This window comes from Sturnus vulgaris, chromosome Z (assembly GCF_052056855.1).
Source record: "Sturnus vulgaris isolate bStuVul1 chromosome Z, bStuVul1.hap1, whole genome shotgun sequence".
Lineage (NCBI taxonomy): Eukaryota > Metazoa > Chordata > Aves > Passeriformes > Sturnidae > Sturnus > Sturnus vulgaris.
Window position 1 is genome coordinate 47,813,725 of NC_142283.1, and position 21,748 is coordinate 47,835,472.

The following is a 21,748-nucleotide window of genomic DNA, read 5'->3' on the forward strand; positions in this document are numbered from 1 at the left end:
TTTGTTTTGTTTTGTTCCCCCCCCGCGAAACTTCTGCAATCCGATTACAGAAACCCTATTTAAATGGCAGGGCCTCCGGAGGGAATACCGGCGCCCGGACTACACCTCCCGTGAGGCAGCTCGCCCGGCTCGCCGCGTCTGCGGACACCGGGGGCGGGCTGGAGGTCTCGCGAGGATAGGGGAGTGGTGTGGGCGGGCCCGCGCGCGGGAGTTTTTGGCGGGCTCGAGAAGATGGCGGGGGTGACGGGGTTAGCTGCCCGCCCGCCGCACGGTGCTGCCTTCAACACCAAGTGGGAGAGTGATCACCTTTGGCTTTATTTGCTGGCCTTGGGCTTTCAGCCGAAAATCCACCATGGCGTAAAACTAGGGAGGTTAGTGCTAGGGGAGATCCAGGGGAGGGCGGGGGCAGGGGGGTCCGAGCGGGGCCCCGCGTCTCACTCGGGAGCGCGAGGCGGGAGCGTCTCGCCATGGCCCCCGAGGGGCCCGGTGCCCCTGGAGATACAGCGCCCGGGAAATGCTCGCAGTGCCGCCGCGGTCCACGTTATCTCAGACTGTCTGAAGAAATGAAACCCAGGAATGGTTAGAACTCCTGCACACCCGCACAGTCCTGTGGGGAAGGCAAGGTTAGGGGCTTCGTAGCGCGTATTTTGAAAACTTGCCTTGAAAGATAGCGCTTTTGCCGGAATTGTGTCGTACCATCGTAGATTGTTAGGGGGCTGGCATGAACCTTAAAACGCCACACAGATTCCATCCCCGTATTCCCGCCGTGGGCCGGGACATCTCCCGCTAGACCAGGTTGTTCAAGGCCTTACCCGCCGTGGCCTTAAACACTGCCAGGGTCGGGGTATCTGCAGCGTCCCTGGGCAGCCTGTTGCAGTGCCTCACTACTGGCACTGTAAAGATTTTTTCCCAAATATCTAACCTAAATTTTCCCTCTTTCAATTTGTACTCATTACTTCTTGTTCAGTCACTACAATTCCTGACTAAGAGTCCCTCTCCAGCTTCCCTGTGGGCCTCCGTCGGATACTGTAAGGTTGTTATGAGGTCTCCACACACCGTCTTTGTAGGTGAGGTGCTCCAGTTTGCTTCGTGCCCCTTCTCTGGACGCGCTCCAGCAGTTCCATGCCCTTGTTATGTTGGGGACACCAAAACTGAATGCAGCACTCCAGGGGTTTCACAAGAACAGAGGGGCAGAATCACCACCTTAGAGCCGCTGGCCACACTGTTTTTGTTGCTGCCCTGGATTTTACCTATGTTAAATAGGATGAAAGGTGCATACTTCTTTTACATTGGTAATAAAGCATTCAGTTAATCTGTAACATAATACTGTTTTGTAGTCTTTAGCAGCCAGTAAATATGCTCTGTTAATTTGTCACTGTAACTACTTCTGATGTGTCTGTTCGTTTGTATATTAGGGATATGTTTGCTAAACCAAACAGCAGAGCGTTTTCTGTCGTTGCCCGTTTTTTGTTTACTAAGCTGGATAAGCACCGTGCAAGACAACTTTTCAAGTAAGTGTTTGGCTTCTGAGATTAGTGCTTTGGCCTTAGTTAAGAATATGTTGTATGCAGTTGCTGGAGGGAAAGGAAGTGGTTTCTTGGGGAATGCTTTGGAAGAAGAGCAGTCAGAGAATTTGCTTCCTTTTCATCACAACTCAGTCAATCATCTTTGTCAGTCTGAAACCTTGCCTTAATTAGTTGTTTCTGTTACTATCTGCTACTTGGCAACTTTGATATAAATTTTAACAGCTGATAAATAATCTACCTGTCCCATTCTTTCTGACCAAACAGAAAATAACATTTGTCATTTATGGATTGTTGCCAGGACCTTCAACATGGCAAGAACCCTGTGTTCTTTAATGGTTTTCTTAGTATAACAGAGCTGTTTCAGCTTATGCGTTTGAAGACCTGGCAGGAGGAAGACTAGTGATATGAAAATGGTCAGGGTTCTAGCCTCTCTTTTTTCTTCTTCCCTTGCCCCGAGTTAGAAAGAGCTACAGACAAACCTCTCTCTGAGATAATCTGTAATTAACTTATGAAAAGAAAACATTGTCATTTAACAAACTTTTATCTATTCTTGGTCTAGGGTATATGCCCCTCTTTTTCTGGCTTGTCATCAAAAAGAAATCTGTGTCTTAATCTTGTTTTTACAATGGTTAATTAGGTATCTGACTATTTTAATGCATTTTGACATGGCTTATTTTTTTTCCTTCATCCTTTTTAAATGAAAAGACAATCTGGACTCAGAAAACTACCAAGTCCTAGATTTAGGAAGCAGTGCTGGACGTGGCTAAGAGAAATTTCAGTGAGTATTATGAAAAATGGAAGTTGATGCTCTGCAGGTTTCTGTGACCTTATTTCTTTGAGGGAACTGTTTTATATCAGAGTTTTAAATAAGGAATTCTTTAATCAAAGAATTCAGTTTTGCTTACTATATGGAAGTATATTCTTCCATATAGTTTATCTTGGACTTGCTTGAAAAAAAGATGTTGGCTTTTGGGAATTTATAAGACAGAGACCTAGCTGGGTCCTAAAACTGCTGTGGCTTACTTTTGGGTAACAGTATTTGATTAAATGGAAATCTAGAGAGTCTGTTAGTCCTAGGTGAGAGTAGCTTCCTTCAGCTTGAGGGGTGTTAAGTTGTCTGGGAAGGTGTTTATTATTGTGAAAGCTGATTCACATGCATGAAAAACTTAGTAGTATTTTCTTGTATATTGGGAAAGGGACTAAAATGTAAGGCAAGCTTTTTAAAGACAAGGCAAAACTGATTGCTTTAGGTATCATTGATTATTATGTTGCTTTCTTATTCTGCTTTTGTTTTAATGATTGTTCTAAAAATCTTATCTTTATGTTCTTCAACACTACACTATTTTAGTAATAGTGGGTAAGGTAAAACTAATGATGCAATATCTTTAAATAAGATTAAAATACACCAATTCATGACTTTAGTAGAAAATATGAAAGAAAACGTGAATGTATTTTCAAAGATAGGGATTACCAGTTAGAAATGAATAGGGCATTAATTTTTAATATTTATCCAAATACTGATTTCAGTCTTTGCATTGAAACCATCTTCTGAATTAGGTTGGTGTTGGGAACATTGAAAAAAGTTTTATTCTCTTCTGCTGACTACAGTAGGTGTCAACTGCAGTGGCAAGGTTATTTAGCTTTGCATCAGGCTTGCTAGTGGGTAATCTGCAGCGTTTTAGTATTGTCCTGGTTTTGGGCAAATTTGGGGGAAAACCTCCAGAAGGAGCCGCCAGACAGCAAACCCCACGACTTCTCCCTCCCCACCACCGGGTTCGGGAAGAATTTCTTCAGAGAAGAGTGGGAGAAAAAACCTGTTTATTTAACAAGCAAGACACTCCCCAGCACAGGGGAAAAAAACAACACCAGCTGACAAAAAAACTTTTTCACCGTTCTGAAGGGATGACAAACTCAGTCTTTCCGACGAGCGGTCGCTCAGTTATCAGTCTCTGGCGCTGGGGAATGACTGCTGCAGGTGACAGAATGCAGACTCCCGGTGTTTCTTGGGATTTCCCAGGTCCCCGTCCAGAACAGGTTCAGATGGTATCCAGGAGAGGGAGGGGACGGGGTGGAAAAGAAAACAGTCCAGGGAAAAAGTTGGACTGCCTAGATGAGCTAACTAATAAGCAAAAAGCAAGGGCAAAGCGAAGGAAAGAAAAAGAGGCAGAAGCGAGCAAGCAAGCAAGCCGAGCTAAAACCTCTCCTAAACATAGACCATGGGGGAGGTGAGCCGGCTGATAACAAGACAAAACAAAGCTTCACTTTCAGAGTCAGTCTTGGAAGCACAGGACATAATACCAAACATAATCAGAGCACACGATTGGAGATACAAACACTGTAACATCACCCTAGGACAAGTATGCAGACAAGTCTTTGATAGTTGTTGCTTATGCTTTACTTCTTAGATTAATTTTGTGTTTAAAACGATTGTACTTTTCTAGAAGCAAAAGGGAGTATGTGTTCCACGAATTGCACCTTCCACACTCATTTGTCCTGGTGGTGCTAAGTTTGTTCACGTGATCTACCATTTTGCAAGATACGTAATGATTCAGAAGATGAAAAAGCTCCGTGGTAAGCTGTATGGGACAATATAAATGCTTCATTTGTTATGTTTGTAAATCTGTCAAGTCTTTCATATATGACAGGAGCTTTTGGGAGTTCTTAGTTGGATGCTCAAGACGGAGCCTTTCACAGGGTTCTGTACATTTGCACAGAGCTACTACTGATAGAACAATGTAGATGGTTTTGCTCTCTATATCTTATGGGTCTTGTTCCAAGATTCACCTGTGCAATGCTCTGCGCCATTACTGACACAAGCAGTGGTTTGGTCCAAAAGTATTGGACGGCTACACTATTCTTTTTTGGAACTTCAGGAATTTTGAAGGATCAGATCTGTCTGTTTCAGACATCTTGTATTATTGTAACCTAAAGAATATAGAAAGAGAGGGAGTGAGCGTGAGGGACTGAAGATATATACAACAGAAAAAAAAAAAGACAAAAGAGGCAGTACACTGCATGCTATATTTCAATCCAGGTAAAAATGAACATCTTGATTTGTGATTATTGCAGTTTGATCTAGATTAGGAAGTTGTCCCATTTGTTAAAAGCAAATAATGTAATCCAAATGCTGACTTCCATTTTAGGCACTCGTAAACGTTTTGTTGCATCTGTAATGCGGAGACCTAAGAATAAGTACATAGCAAAAGCAAGACACAGAGTTGTTTACAATAAACTGCTGGAAAGGCTTCAACAGGAAGACTTTATTTTTGAAGAATATAGGAAAAAAGCAGAGTAAGTAGTGCATTAAAAGAAAGGGAGTCTTTTCATAAAAGCTGACTTAATGTGTATGTGTTTTACAAGGATTTGAAAAGTCTGTATATGCTTTACATCACGGAACTTCTGTTGAACTCCTCCCATATTTCTCCCTTTACCTTCTTTCATCAATAGTTCTACTGCTTGTAGATCTCTTGTGAAGCATAATAGTCTAAAGAAATTAATAATTTAGGAGATGCTGTATGTTACTTAGGCATAAAAATAGGGAATTCTACATGTATAGCAGTATGACTTCTTTTGAAGGGTCGTATCCTAAAATATAACATTCTCAGGATGAAACATTTGGTTTTGTTTATTGACTGTGAGACATATTTTATTTACTTAAACCTTAATTATCTCACCAAAAGTATGCTATTCTTAGCTCATGTTTATGGCAAACACTCTCAGCTTGAGAAATGTCAAGAGCTGGAACTTTCTCTGCAGGCATAGAGTTATGTATCAGTGGAATTTACAGAATTTATGTGGGATAGTTTACATTACTGGAATACTGTTATGGACAGTTGTGAGTTGTTTAGTAAATGGCAGAAAAGGGCAATGGGTTGCACAAGGTGAAAGAGCAGTGTCAGTGCATATATTATTCTACAGTATAGTATAGTATATACTATAGCATGTAGTATACAAGAAGATTGCTCATGTTTCGTGCCTTGGGATGAGGGTTTAGCTTCCAGAGATGCACACCTCATGGTATGTTTCTGCTAGCCTTGATTCTTAGAGAGAACTTCAGCTTACCCGGTACCTGCTGGGAAAGTAGTTCAGTGGTGCATTAGCAATGCAGGAAATGGGAGTACCTAGGGGATGACTTTGTAATACAATCATTGAGTGTGCTGAGTAGGAAAGGTACTCTTTTGAACTCACTGTGTGTAAATGAGAGAAACTTCTTTGGAGATGTTACAGGCGTCTTATGGTCACTGCAGCCAAGACTGTAGAACTTTAAATCCAAGGAAATGTGAAGAAGACAAGAAGAAAACTGATGACACTGGCCTTTTAATTTGAGTGTATTTCCACTGGCCTAGGCAGCTGTAGGAGGTATCTTGTGGAAAGCAGGAAAGCTCATGAGTGATAGGATACTGTCAGAGATCCTTGCTGAAGCCCATGTGTGATCATCTTAAGACAAAAAACAAGCAGGTACAACAAGGAACCAGCCTGATTAAGACAGTGTAGCAGCATACAGAATATAGTAAAAGGAACTGACTCCAAGACACAAATACAGAAATATGTAGGTGTGCAGTAGTGTTGCTAGGAAGGCCAAAGTTCAGCTAAAGCTCCAAGAGCCTGCTAAGAGCTTGAAAAGAAAAATCCTGTAGTATGTAATTAGGAATAATATTAGCTCAGTCTCTGTGCCAAGAACCAATGGTGAAAGAAGCAACAAAACACTGATAGCAGAAGAGGGTAAAGCAAAGCTTTCATTGCTTTCATCCAAGAGTACAGAGATACTTACCTGAGGTTGTTTCAGAACAGATCTGACCTACGTGGAGAGACAGAAAGCCAGTTAAAGGGGTGAGCTCAGAAGATGATAGTGTCTCAAAGTCTTAACTGGTCTATGAGTGGAGTTCCTATGAGGCTGGTGCTGTGTCTTCTTAAGGAGTATGGATGACAGGCTTGAATACAAACCCATCAAACTTGCAGATGGTGCCAAACTGTGAGGAAGGAAGATATATTGCAATGGGGAGGCATTTCACAGATCTTGCTGGGTCTGGAGACTTGAAGAACAAAAATTGTGTAGGGATTTAACAAATACCAGTGCGAGGTCCTAAACCTGAGAGAGAGATTAGTCCCCAGTAGCAGTACAGGTTTGTGGCTGATTACCTGGGGAATAGCTCTGATAAAAGGAATGAGAAGAGCAAGTAGTGTGGGGCCACAAGCTGAGCATGAGTCAGCAGTGTGTCCTTTTAATGGACCAGCAGCCTACCATGTTGTATGGGAAGGAGCACTGGTCAGCAGATGGTGGTCAGTTGTATTATGCATCATTCATTTTTATTCAGTTTTACTCTTTTCTCTCTTTTACCATCTGTGTTACAGTATTTTTATTTAAATTATTAAACTGCTCTTACCTCAGCCCATAAATTTTCCCATTTTAAAGATTCTTCCTATTCTAGTGAGGCTGGGGAGGTGGGAAATGAGTGCGCAGCTGTGTGGTACTTAGTTGCTTGCTGGGGCTGGCAGTTCTAATGCCACATGTGGAATACTGTGTTCAGTTTTGATCAGCCCACTTGAAGGTAGGGAGTGAAAGGTGGGAGAGATACTAGCAGAAGACTACAGTGGATTAGAGAGTTGCAGAGTATGAAATGTATGAGTAAAAGCTGTAGGAATTTAGTTTGTTTAGCTTGAAAAAGGCAGAGGTAGGGGTTTAATCAGAGTTTTAGTATCTAAGAAGTAGTTGTAGAAAATATGGAGGTACTCTTCACAAAGATGTGTCCTGACAAAACAAGGCAACAGGCCCAAGATGTTTAGGGGAAAACTCCTCTGGATTTAAAAAAAAATCTCTTGTGAGAACAATTAAACTGAAAAATGTTGCCCTCAGAAGTGGAATCTCAGTTCCTGGAAACATTCAAGACTTGGTTTGACATGACGATGAGTAGCATAATTAAAGGCTCTGCTTTCAATGGAAGGCTCAAAAATACAATTTCCAGATGTCAAAGTCTCCTAAACTTCCCTCATTTCTCTAATTCTCTGTCTCCTGTGACCTTGTTTAGGAAATAATACTGCTGTTTATTGTTTGAGTGATACCCTTCAAAAATGTAAATCTATATAGTTTTTTTCTCATTCTTGACAATGCATCAGAACTCTGAAGATCCTTTTGAATGCAGCGTTATTCAGGCACCTAGTATTTCTGAAAATAAAACCACTATGTTGTTACGTGCTTAAAATGTCAATAAAAGCACTTTGACAAAAGAGGTTCCGTGGTCCAGCTGCTTGTACTTCAGTGTTCTGTTCTGTGGTCTTTTGAAAGTGAGGGATTTGGGTACTGTAGAATTGCTGAATATATTGGTAGTTCACATTGATAATAGATACTTACAGTAACTTACTTATTGCTGCTGGATGTAAGAAAAAACTGCCTCAGTATGTAGATTTGGAAAGAATGGACACAGTTGGTTAGTGACTGTAAGCAATTCTGATAAACCTGTGCTAGCTGTTGAATTTTTTCCTAGGGTTTTAATTGGAGAAATACAACAGACAAAGTCTGAATATCAAATTGTGCAGGAGCAGTTTAGCAGGTAAGTGTTTTTCCTTGTAACTAAGTTAGGATGTAAGAAATAGATTAGATGCTCAGTTTTATGAAATATGAACTATAATTTCACTGTAGTCCACTTGAACTTTTCTTTTGCATGTGCATATAGGATGAAACAAAATGACCAAAACAAAAATGACACAACTGAGAGAATTCAGAAGGTGAGCATTTTGTTCCTGCTGTGGCAGTGTGTTGAATTGTAACATTTCTGCACCACCTACTGTCAGATAATGTTATTGGCACTTGTCTATCAGTGATTATGCTAGCACTTTCTCATCTGCCTTCATACTCTGTTGTTATAGGTATTACATCAAACATTTTAATGCACTGTTTTTGTCCTTTCCTATTAAGGTCCGCAGTATGTGGACACTTATAGTGGAAATGCTTACATCTCTGAAAAAGGAAAAGGAAGTTGTGGATTTTGTACTTGAAGACTGTGTTAACCCATGTATTCTAAATGGAACTGATGTTGTTTTGAGTGTACCAGAGTTGTTGACTTACACCGTTGAAAGTAATAAATATGGCGTAAGTGGTTTTTGTCCTTGCTAAATTGCTAAACTGCTTTTACATAGTCTTCCGGGATGCAATTAAATACCTTAAAAAATTAAACAAGTCCTTAATGGATTATTAGAGGATGAATGTGGGAGGATGCGTGAAATACGTATAATTCATATGCAAAGATTTCTTGTTATTATAATGCTGTTTTGTATTTGTTATGTCTAACCCATTAGGTTTTTCAGTTTAGTAAATACATTGATAAGTCTAATTATAGTATTTGACTTTTTTGTTGCCAAGACATTAAAATTATGTTGACTGGTTTAACTGGTGCTTCAGCTAATTGGCTTTTGTTTCCATTCTACAGTATATGGTGATGTTCAGTTATGGCGTTTGTGTTGTTTGTGCTGTATCTTTTGGGGCAGTGGTCAACCAGAATACCTCATCGGTTGAAGTTTTCTTGGATTGTAGCACTGTAACATAGAATGGATTTTTTGGAAAATGAAACTGTCAGGACCTGAATCTAAGTATAATTTATACGGTGTCCTGATTCTGACTACAGAAGACATAACTTTCTGATATTGGTACTGTTTACTAATGATTTTTTTTTATTGCTTGCTCTACTTCAAGTTTTGTACAGGAAATTTGTATGAAGGTGGAAAACTGAATTTCCTAACAGTTATTCAGTTGCTAAATGAAGCCCTGATGACATTGAGAGATGAACATTGTCCGTGTGAATTAAAAACACTTCTTAGAATTGAGGACATAGTTACATTCTACAGGAAGGTACTACAGGAGTTGAACACAAAAAGGTAATTATTGGGAAATTTTCTCTAATTGCTTTCTCTTAAATGGTAGGATCATGTCTACTGGAGTCTTTTCTAGAAAAATGCTACAGCAAAAACATGTTGGTTCAGTCTTTTTCTTGTGCCTCTGGATAACTACTGTTTGTTTTAATTATTTTTATGACTTTTTGAGATTCTTCTCTAGTTAACTTCAGCTTTTTGCCTTTGTTTCATTAATATTTTAGTCTTTGTTCGTGGGGATCTCATTTGCTTGCTGATCTGATTTTTGCTTCTTTTTGTCTTGTTGCATTGATAAATTACGAGATTTTTAAAACTTTAATCTGTAACTAACTGGTTTAGGGAAATTTAAAATGTTTATTGTGTATATGTTTTAGTGTAGTTTTTCCACTTCTGCTGTAAGAAACATGAAGACTACCCAGCATCAGGTTTTTTTTGTTTGTGAATTTCAGTTCTTAGGGTATGTATAAATAAATTGGTACCTATCAAGGGTTTGTCAGGATAAGGCAGAAAATGTAATACTTTCCTTCTTTATGTAGAATTGTTATCATTACCAACATTGTCTTCATTTTCCATGTTGATATGTTACAGTCTAAGCACAAAGCAACAACATTGTGAGCCAAACCTTCAGTCTACTTCCAGAGAAGAGGAAATCTGGGAATCGAAGTGGAAAACGATTCTTGGCCAGTGTCCTTTAAATTTAATCATTAGAGATGATCTAGTAAGTAGTCTTTATTTTATCTGATTCTGAGAAAGGGAAAAGGGTGAAGGTGAGAGAGGATGTAGGTCTAAACTAGTGTGTTCTGTTGCAACACTTCAGCTTTATATGTAAGGTTAGAGGACTCACATAGTGCAGTATACCTGATTCTGCTTTAAGAAGTAGTGTTTCTTAAAGAAAATACATTTGACTTCATGATCTCTGATGTACTCACTGGAGATGTTGAGATGGTAGATTGGCATAAGAGTGAGCAGATTGAGGTTTTTTTTGTTTCTGTCCATCCACCTGTGGAAGCTGAGCATTTCTATGTTCAGTCTGAATATTTGCTTATTTCTGTTTTCCCCTTTGAAAGAAATGTACTTGATGAACGAATAATCATTTCCATTTTTATGCTCGTGCTGACAGAGGTTATACGCCTGTTGTAGCTACCCAGCAGAGAGGAGAAACTTCATGTTGAGTCTGACAGCTGTTTTGCAGAAAAGCTGTTTTAAATAACTGTCTGCTAATTGCTGTTGATAAACTGACTTTTTCTGCCTGATTATGTAACTTTTCCTTTTGAAAGCAACTTTTGGAGGCTTCATCGCTCCAATGTTTTAGTTCTTCAGACGAAGATGAAGACAGTGTCTTTGGTCAGTCATTTTCAGGTGGGTGCACAGGAGAAGCTTTTTTCCTTCTCCCTCACTGCCACAATTGTTAAAAGTTTTGTGGAGTCAAAAAGGCTCCCTTCTTGCATTTGCAGATGGTCTTTGATAGTCTGTGGTAATTGATTCTGAATGACTCTCTGCCAAAATTGTCTTTCATTTTTCAACTTCGTATTATCTTGGAGATTCTGTGAAGCTTGGCAAAAATCCAGTGCTGAGCTGTTTGGTATTTTGTTGTTCTTGCACAAAAGATGCAGATGTCTTTGTACAAAGGTTTATTCAAGGATTCTAGAGAATACATTTAGTCTAGCAGTAAAGGTTACTTCAGTTTGGAGGAGTAATAAAGAGAGAAGGAAGGTAAAACTTTTCCCATTGACCATCAAGGAAAAGAAATTGAAGGTGTCCTCCCAGGTAGCTGTCTTTCTCTGGTGCATTCTGAAACACTTTATTCCTTAGTAACCATGGCATTTGATCAAGACTTCGCTTGATCTGTGTTGGTTGCATTTAGTCATTAGGTTAACAGTGTTGGTCAAAGCTCACTTTGATCAGGCATAGTTGTTGCACATGTTAATTGGCTGATGATCTGATGATGTTTTACTGAGTGACCTGATATTACTTACTGACCAAATCCTGACTGTCACTAGTACAGAGTTACAAGCTAAAAGCTATAAAGCAAAGAGGAAGACTGCTTGAATCATGTCATTTGCAGTCCCTCTTAGGAAAAATGGCATAGCAGATGTGTATTGGAATTTCAAGATTCTAAACAATGGCGAGAAGATCCTTTTGGTTACAAAGATGAAAGTACTGCTCCAGCCATCTGAATGAATGTATGTGGATATAAGGCTAGGAGCTGCAGAGGAAAGACTACAGAACTGGATTTGGAACATAGTTCGCCTTCAAAAATTTAAAATGTTGAAGCACTGTACAATGATGCTGTGAGCTGGTAGAATCAGAAAGCTTGAGACAAAGTGATACCTCTGTGACATTCTCTACTCTGTGGTTACGATGCATTAGTGGAGACTACTAAGAAAACTTAACTTCTGCCTGTTAATGGGGTCAACTCCAAAAGCAAAATACTGATCTCTCCTAACTGCTGGAAGTGAGCTTGGATTTTTGATGTGTTGAGTTGAATGTGATAGCCATTTGTCCCTGCAGAAGCTGAAATTTAAGATTAGTAGATATCTACTGAGGTTAAACTTTGGCTGTGTATACAAGATGTGCCAGAGTTAGTACATTGTTCTAGACAGTCTGTGACTGAGGTATGTGTTGAAAACATGTACTTCTGTAACATTTACTTACGCAAAGCTTCGCCTTGCTTGAACTGAGGCAGCAAGAAGGATGAATATATCTACAGAGATGTTTATTGATTAATGCAGCTGAGGTAAAGGTGGGTGGAATTGTGCTTTGTGGAATTGATTTGCCACACAGTTGAGGTGTATGTGGAGAGGAGGGGATAATGATGATGTGTCTGGGATTGTAGTTTGGAGGAAGGTAGAAAGTCTGATTGATATGTGCAGGGCAGCAGACAGAATCATGCTTCTTGAGCACGTGCTCAGGAACAACAGATAGTGATGCTCGCTGCTGGGGGCATCTGTGGCTGCAGGTACTGCCTGACCAAAAGAATTGATAGTAGTATCCTGCTTATGTATTGATTTATTTTTCTTGAAGTGTTCATAAAATCCATCCAGTGAGTAATCTATAGAAGTACTGTGGATGAGCTGTGTCACATTTGAAGCCTAAGTGAAGAAACTAGAAGCAATATTAAAACTTTTGAGTTGCTCTTTTAGATAATCATGACTCTTGCCATGAAGAATGCCATGGGAAGAATGATGGGGCTTTGGAAGACATGAAGGATACAACATTAGTACCCTCAAGATGGTATGGTTACTGGGAATTTGATAAAAAAGCAGTAGAAAAAGTAGAAGTTTACTTTTTGAACTTAAATATTTTGCGTCTCGAGTCTTAATGGAATATTTCAGTAGCCCACTCCTTACATCACAACAACTTATTTTAGCAATATAGTCCTAAAGTAACTACTTCGTTCTCCAGCTGATGACAGATTGATCAATTGGTTGCTGCTGAGTAGGAGGAACAGCAGTCAAATTCAAAGTTTTTTTCTTGCTTTTTTAGCTATATTCTAAGATTCAAGAGACAGAGAACAAACTTCTGTTTCTCAGGCGAAGCGTTCTCTACAAGACTTAGTTCATTACTCTTCTTGAGTTACAGTCACATTTTTCTGTAGCTACTCTTGCTACATTACCAGCAAGGGGTTAGACACAGAACAATGGTATCCTAGAAAGTTTTTGCCTTTTGTCATTTGCTTAGTCCAGGAATATTTCATGACCTTTTGAATAATGCTGTCTTTCATAATATGACTCCTACAAATGCTTCAGCGTTGCCTACTAAGAGACCAAGAGAGTTAACAAATGCTATCCATTCTTAGACATCAGTAGATGTTGTTGCATATAAGTCTCAGAGGCTGTCAGAGTAGTTAAGTCCTGGATTTCTTTCAGTGACTTCATGCAGCAAGGACGTTTGTTGGCCTCTGAGGCTACAGATAGGTAACATCAAAAACATTTTAAGCTGTGCTTTTCCTATCAAGTGAGGACTGTGCAGTTTTGAGAGCTATGCAATTGGCACGAAATTTACCAGAAGTGATAAGGCTAAAGTTTTTGGTAGCCAGGCGATGGTTAAATATCAGCAAGTTTATATAGGAACAGACCTGTGTACGCCAGAAATGCTTCAGTCAAAGACTACATAGGACAAAGAATGTTGTCAAGTCTGCAGAAGACCTTCCAGTTATCTGTTATAGCAGAATATAGAAGACTTGTTTACAATCATATTGAAAAATCTATTCTTTTTCTGTGTGCTAATCAATTAATTTTTAGTTTATTAATTTACTGTTTCTGGGAGACTGATACACAACTAGAGCTAAAGCTGCTCTAATTGTCACACTGTTCTCCCTATAGTAAAAATTGCTTTCTGATGACCGGGACGAATTGAGGGAAATCGTAACGGACAGATACGGAGCACACAATATATAACAGCCTTCTAAGATGTTCATTCCAGTTGTTTAATTTGTCTCTAAAATAATTGAGTTTTTTTTATCTAGTGACTTCCTCTCTCCCTTCTTGAGATGCTCATCAGTGCGGTCATCATCAGAAGCATCTGAAAATGGAGACCTGTTAATTGAAAATGTAAGTTTCTATCTTTGAAATAAGCTAAACTTATGACGTGTCCTTTTTATATTGGTTGAAACTTGGACTTTGTGGAAAAGGGTTTGGGGGTGGTTTTTGGGGGACTTTGCTTTGTTCTATGAGGCTTAGGGGGTTTTTTTGAGCAATATTTTTACACACTTGAGTTAGTCTGGCAAAATTGTAAAAGCTAACTCTCAGTAACTTCATTAGTTTTAGGAAAGAACAGTAGGAAGGAGATGCCCTTGTATCTGACATCCTGTATAACATAGTGTGTGACTGATTACCTCCTTGCTGAAAGTCTTTTTGATGTAAGCAGTGGTCAGAATTTGTTTCTTTAAGTTGTAAATGAAATTTAAGGGTTAAAATGATGTAAAAGCAGCTTGGATGTACAGTTGTCTATTGCACAACTGTTCACTGTACTGTGATCAAGGTAGTTGCAAATGAGTCATCTGTGTTGTATGTTACACCTATCCTAGTCACTACTTAGGTCCTACTTTGAATACAGTTGTAAAAATATTTTGTATTTAGTTAGAATTTAAGACTGAAATATTTTTTTTTACTAAATACTGGGGACATTGCAGTTCAGAATTTTTACAGTGGTTCATGCTAATATCCTTGCTTGATTTTAAAATTACTAATAATTCCTGTGTATTCCTCTAGAACTTGCGTACTTGTGTGGGAAATAAAAAATCTCCATCTCCAAAAATCTTAAAAAATGGAAAGGAAGAATTCCCCACTTCAGAAATGGAGAAGAATGTAGGCAAAAATGTTATCCGGACAAAGTCTCCTGTGAAAAAAGATTACCTTCTTGAGAAAGCCAGAGATGAACTGGCAGAAGAGGTTAGTAATTTTTTTGTTTGTTTTTAAGTAAATGATCACTAAGTTCAGGCAACAAACCACTAATTATAACAAAAAATGTCTCTTGTAATCCACATACGTTGAAGGTTACCTTTTTCTGTTAGATAGTTATCAGAGTCACGGAATTTTAGAGTGGACTGATAAAGTACACACTGAAAGCATGAAGATTGTGCAGGTATTATACTTAAAAATCAAGGTGAAGGTGAATAGCATGTTCAGTAGAAGTATAGTATGATTGCATTTCAATCTGAAGTACACTGCATATATTCAGAAACAAAAATAACTGTTGAATTCTTAAGTTATATAGGTTAAGTATTTAACAGGGACTTGGTAATTTTAAGCAGGAATCTAAGTAATTTTCCTTAAAGGTATTGTATTTAATATTTGACTGAGGAATTCCTTCACAAGAGTTACTGTAAAATGTGCCACATCTTTCTTTGGAAAGTAAATTGCATTTTTCATTGAAATGATAGTTACTTTTCACCTGCTAAAGTTTTTGATGTCTTTGAATATATCTCTTCATGCTTACGAAGTTCTTGGCTAATGTCTTAAATATATTCTATGTGAGCACACTTTCTTATTTGAAAAGTGGATTCGCAGTTGATAAGTGAACTGAGAATTGAACCTGATTTCAGTCCCTTATCTTCATTTTGTGTTTGTAGGATACTATGGTTATTGTGAACCTAAGTAGTAAATAACAGAAAAGTTCTTATATTCCAAATTCTCCAGATAATTTGGAGAATGAGATTTATTTTGAACCATAACGGATAGAAATGAAGAGGTTATAATTTTGCTTTCTCAGAACTTGCTGTTCTCTAATATCCTACAGATTGCAAAGTCAGTGTGTGAGTCACCTGAGAGTGGTGAAGAACAAGGAATGGCATTAGATGATCTCATTAGCTCACTGTCTTGTAACCCATTTTTAACAAGGAAACAAATACCCCGAACTCCAGAAAATCTGCGTGAGTTTGAAACTCTGTTTTTAAATGCTCATTGATTAAAAAATGTGGTTAGTTTGTTGACATGTCACACAAGAAGAAAAAGGTAATTATTTCAGTGATGTTGCATATTTTCTTAATGGCTCACTCTGTAACACAACACAGTAGACCTAATAAGATGTGAATACTGTGAATTAAATTTGAGAGATTTTTTTTGTTACATAGAATCCCCTTTGTGTTGAGGAAACATAAACTTTACAAAGCAGCTGTACATATTCCCTCTTAGATTGCTTATGTCACTGAGGGAACAGAATAAAAACAGGCTGGTTGAAAGTACTAAAATTTTACCTTGGTTTATTCCATTTAGTTACTGAAATTAGAAGTTCGTGGAGAAAAGCTATTCAGACTGACGACTCATTAGAGCTAGAACTGTCCTCAACTCAAGTGGTGACAGAAGATTCTGCAATGAATGCTACCTGTATGCAGGAGGAGGTGGACTCTACCTTTGTGTGCTCTGAACATGCATCTCCTGTATCTGACTTGGATCCTCCTTTGTCAGAAAAGAAGTCTCAATTAAGATCTACAGAATCTAGTTTTCAGGAGCAGGTGAGCGTAAGTCATACATTTGAGTCTTCAGGTTCAAAAACATCTGGAATTCAAGAAAGTGAGAAAACTGACTCTGAGAAACTAGATTGTTCTCCTTTGAGTGGAAGTTCTGTCGGAGATCTAAGCCAGACTTCGCAAAATTTAGAGAAGAGCATTAATATTCCAGATACTTGTTTGAAAAGTGGTAGTAAAACAAATAGACTACTTTCAGACCACTCTCGCAGTTTTCTAATGGATAAGATGCTGTGCCAGAAAGTATCTGCATTAAATTCTATCAGTCATGAAACTACTGACATGGGGATATTGGGTGAGACACTTCCAGAATGTGATATAGATCTCAGCATATCTGGAGACTCAGACTCCTCTTTTTTTAGAATGGACAGTGAAAATTCAACAAGTGACTCTGAAAATGATGAGGATATTAAAAAAAAATCGGACCTAGATACACAGTCCCTGTCCAACTCACATGAAGTGCCAAAAAAGACTGCATCTAAAAGTGAAGAGAAGCTGAACTATCAAATACGTAGTAGAGACAGATGGGAATATTGTAGAGCTGAACTATTTACGATACCAGAAGAAGGAGAGGAAAATGATGATGAGCCTTCCACAGATGAAGGATTTACCAAGATGCCATTGCCAAACTCTCCTACTGAAGCCAAATATTCCCTATCATCTTTGGTGGTATCATGTCAACAGATAGATGGTACATGAAGTACCATTAGACTTACTACATAAGTTGAAGGGTAAGTGTCTGTGTTCTTTATGCATCAAGATTTTGTCCATTCTGTCACTGGTTATACTACCATGAATAACCTCTGAGTAGTTGAACTGTGCTGTGGAAGTGGAAGGAAATAAATTATTTGTATGCTTATTCCTCATAGAGGATGAGACATTAAAAATAAAGGAAACATGCTTCCTTTAGTTGTAGAAGTTCTACCAGCATCTTTGAAGTATGAGAGAAGATGTTCATCTAACTTTATGCCATAATCTGGACCTGTTTAAAAAGAAAAAAGCCTTAAGGTGCATTAACTGCAATCTGCAGTTAGAGTTTGAATAATCTGAAGTTAGATTTTGAGAATTCACAAAGATAGTTTGAAGCTTTGTGTTTACTCCGAACAAATTTGGCTATTTAGAAATGTGTCATGGTCACTGAAACTTCAGCGAGTTTTTATCCTGCATTCCAGCCTGCCTATCCCCTTATTCCATTTCCAACATAAGTGCCAATTGTTTAACCAGTATTGCAGTATTTAGTTATATGTGAGGTTAAACTATTGAAATGGATTGATAAAAATGAACTAGTAATGGAGGACTTCCATGAAAACAGATGGTATGCAGGGATGTGATGAGGCAGGCCACCGCCCACTTGGAATTGACTCTGGCAAGGTATGTCAATGATAAGTACATAAGCAGGAAAACAAAGATTAGGGAAAAGTGTTGGGGCCATTGTTGAAGCAGATGGGTGTCCTGGTGATGGAAGACACTGTGAAGGTGGAATTAGTGAATGCCTTCTTTGCCTTAGTCTTTACTGCTGAGGCTGTTCTTCAGGAATCCTAGACACCAGACATAAGAGGAAGGCTGGAGAAAGGAGCACTTGCTGCTGGTCATAGAGGGTTCAGTTAGAGGTCAGCTAGACAGACTTAATGCCCATAAATCTATGGGCTCCAATGACATGCTCCCATGGATGCTGAGGGAGCTGGCAGATACTGTTGCTAAGCCATTCTCCATTATGCTTGAAAAATGGAGAACAGGAGGTGCCTGATGACTGGATGAAAACCAGCGTTGCATCCCTCTTCCAAAAGGGCAGCAAGGAGGAGCCAGGAAACTACTGGCCAGTCAACCTCAGCATCATCCCTGGAAAGGTGGTGGAACAGACCACTCTGAAGAACATCACCAAGCGTGTAGAAGAAATGTACATCATCAGGAATATTCAGGATGGATTCACCAAGGAGTCAGGATGGCTATTGGGAGTAGAAAAGTGGAAATAATACTATACCAATAGTCTTCTGAGATGACATGGCAGAATGAGTTGGCTAGGGGAGAGCAGTGGATATTCTTGGCTGTTAAAGAAACTTCCCAGTCTGGCCATTCATGAGACTGTCTGGCAGTGACATTCCCAAAGTCAGAGACTTTCACTGTTGGGAGTGAAGCCCCTTCGCAGTGGGTGACTCCAGTGCCCTGCTTGACTCCTCACACAGCCCACACTCACATGCAGTCAGACCAGGTTCCCTTACAGGTTCGACCCCAGGTTTCCCTTAGTGGTGTCTCAGATGTCTCAGTCCATAAAGCCATTTATTCACAGTGCAGTAATACAGAAACAGCTTGAGCTGGTGCCTCTGAGCAGGACTCCAGCAAGGGAACCCTGTATCTTTTACATCCTCAGTCTCCCTGCATACAAGTCTTCAGCTTCTGTCCCCACTTTCTGTGTCCATCCACCTAGATGGTGTCACCAGTCTTCATCTCTTTCGTTATCCAAAAGGTAGGCAGTTCTCAGCTTCTGATGGTCTCAGTGTCCATTCACCTGGCTGCTGTCGCCCATCTTCATGCCCCTTGATATCCTAAAGTTTGGCAGTTCACAGCCTCTTGTCTCGGGTTGCCACCCAGAGCTCAGACTACATCTCAGTCATCAGTTTGGGTGTCCATCTTCATGGATCGGATGGTATCAGTACTACCTTAATTTTGGCAAGGTTGTGACACTGTCTCCTGTAACGTCATCATAGGTGAAGCTTAGGGAATGTGGGTTAGAGGAATGGACAGTGAGGTGGATGAAGAGCTGGCTGAAGGCAGAGCTCGGGGAGTCATGATCAGTGGACCAGAGTCCAGCAGGAGGCTTGCAGTCGGTGATATTCCCAAGGAATCAATACTGGGACCAGTCTTACTCAACTTGTTTATCAATGACCTGGAGGAAGGGATCAAATGCACCTTTAGCAAGTTTACTGATGACCCTGGGAGCAGTAGCTGATCCACCTGAAGGCTCTGCTGCCATTCCATGGGACCTGGATCAGCTGGAGGGTTGGGCAGAGAGAAACCCAATGAGGCTCAACAAGGGCAAGTGCTGGGTCCTGCACCTGGGGAGGAGCAGCCCCAAGTGCCAGCACAGGCTGGGGCTGACCTCCTGCAGAGCAGCTCTGTGGAGAAGGACCTGGGGCTCCTGCTGGATCATGAGTTCTCTGTGAGCTGTCAGTGCCCCTGTGGCCAGGAGGGCCAGCAGTGTCCTGGGGTGCACTGGGAAGAGTGTGGCCAGCAGGTGCAGGGAGGTGATCCTGCCCCTCTACGCAGCCCTAGTGAGGCCACACCTGGAGTGCTGTGTCCAGTTCTGGGCTCCTCAAGAGAGACAAGGAGCTACTGGAGAGGGTCCAGTGGAGAGCCACAAGGATGATCAGGGGTCTGGAGCTTCTCTCTTATGAGAAGAGACTGTGGGAGCTGGATCTGCTAGGTCTGGGGAAGAGAAGACTGAGTGGGGATCTCATCAATAGATAGAAATATCTCAAAGGTGGGTGTCAGGAGGGTGGTGCCAGACTTTTCATTGGTGCCCAGAGACAAGGAGCAATGGCCATAAACAAAAGCACAAGAAATTCCACCATAACTTGTGAAGTAATTCCCTTTTCTCTCTGGTCCCTCTGGCTAGCTCTGGACCAGAGGCAGATGGGAAATCCTCACAGACAAAGATAAGAAACCAAAGGAGGCTCTTTTCTCCCTTCGGTAAAGATGTCCACAGTTTATTGTAGCATCCACATGGCAAAAGGAGAGAGAGGGAAGATGGTGGGCAGCTTTAAACTGAGGGAAAGGGGTGGGGAGGAACAGAGCCGGGACCAATGGGACACTGCCGAGGGGAGGGGCTAAGGGAGGGATGAACCAACTTCACAAGACCCGGGGAGATGGAGGGCAAACCATTTCCTCAGTTCAATATATAACAGTACAGCTTACGAAACAAACAGTGCAATACAAGAACTTCAGGCAGAAATTCTTTACACTGAGGGTGTCATAACACTGAACAGCTGTTTGGGGAGGTTGTGGAGTCTCCCTCTCTGGAGACACTCAAAACCCACGTAGACACATTTCTTGTGTAACCTGCTTTAGGTGACCCTGCCTTGGTGGGGGCGTTGGACTGGATGATCACCAGAGGTCCTTTTCAGTGCTAACTGTGTTGTGATTCTGTGATTTAATGAAGTACTTGGAGTTTCATATAAACTAGTCTCAAGGAGTAGTGAAATTTATTTCTTTGTGCAAGCTTTCTGCAATATAGGTTTCATTCAGAACTTTAGCTGTGTTGCTAGCAACTGATTAGAGCACTTACCAAAATTAGAGTACCATTTCATATATGCTTTATTAATATATGTGAAACAACTTAAAGTGTTTCTGTCTTAATAGTTGAGTGCAAACTAGTATGTTTTCTCTTTCAGATAAGAACAGTTGAGTTAGAAGCTGGGCACGAAGGAACCTTCATCAGGATGGAATTTGTAAATCAGCATTGTCTAGATTGGGAAGTTACACTCTTTTTGGTGGAGACTATTCCAGTATCCTTGTTTAAAAGTGTCACTTGTCTGCTCTGGCACTGCCAATTTCATATCGTACACTGTGGCGTTCTATGTACAGCCCATGATTTATATACAGAACTATATTTCCTTTTCAAGCATATTTTAAACAGCAGATGTTGAGTAAATGGCATAACCCTAGAAAATGAAAAAATGAAATGTCAAAGGAGAAAGAGTGAAATCTGATCATTTGCTCCTAACCCACATCTCATACCCCATCCTAACCCTCGACCCAACAAATTAAAATTTTACTTGGTGTTCTGCATTCCACTGCATTCATCTCTCTTACTGAGACTTCTGGTCTATATTGCCATCAATTCTACCTGTTGATAGAGGCTGTTCCCTTTTTCTCAACTTTGCTGGAGTGCATATTTAGCTATATTATGGAATAAATGCTTTACACTAAAGTTATAAAAATTTATTGCCTGTGGTACTGTTAATGCTACTCGATTTTAACAACTGACATGCACTTACTATGTTGTGTTGTAACAGGGAATAGAGCCTGTGGTGAGAAAGTACAACTTGAGATTCCAAGAGGTAAAGTTTTTCTAGAAGTACTGACTCCTAGCCTAATGTGTTTAGAGGCATTGTTAAATAAAATTGTTATTCTGCTCTGGATTGTCTTCCTCCTTTCACCAAAACAGTTGCCTTGGGTTTTAAGAAGAAGCTTCACTTGTATTTGTTATTTTCCTTATAAAGCGGAATTTGACAGGCTCTATGAAAAGGCATATAGGTGGTTGTCGAAGCTGTAATATGTATAATATGGCTGTGTACGCTAGCAGATAAGAGGGAAGTGCTGCTTAATAGCCAATTTACATGTTGGTCAGACAGTGAATCAGCTGTTCTCCACATTGACAAGCGCCAGGTGGGCA

The 21,748-nt window shown here is 40.0% G+C and overlaps 1 protein-coding gene and 1 non-coding gene across 2 annotated transcripts; both read left to right on the forward strand.

The window, feature by feature from the left end:
- The first annotated feature begins 186 nt into the window (after positions 1 to 186).
- On the forward strand, positions 187 to 21,492 carry HAUS6 (HAUS augmin like complex subunit 6). Its single transcript, XM_014871401.2, has 17 exons — positions 187 to 371; positions 1,416 to 1,511; positions 2,232 to 2,304; positions 3,968 to 4,097; positions 4,670 to 4,817; positions 8,009 to 8,074; positions 8,198 to 8,249; positions 8,440 to 8,613; positions 9,214 to 9,395; positions 9,978 to 10,107; positions 10,667 to 10,748; positions 12,533 to 12,623; positions 13,858 to 13,942; positions 14,603 to 14,782; positions 15,630 to 15,762; positions 16,106 to 17,087; positions 20,745 to 21,492. The coding sequence occupies exons 1-16, from the start codon at positions 232 to 234 to the stop codon at positions 17,053 to 17,055; spliced, it is 2,712 nt and encodes a 903-aa protein (XP_014726887.2). The 5' UTR covers positions 187 to 231; the 3' UTR covers positions 17,056 to 17,087; positions 20,745 to 21,492.
- LOC148219833 (small Cajal body-specific RNA 8) lies at positions 13,653 to 13,784 on the forward strand. Its single transcript, XR_015799711.1, has one exon.
- Positions 21,493 to 21,748: the final 256 nt, after the last annotated feature.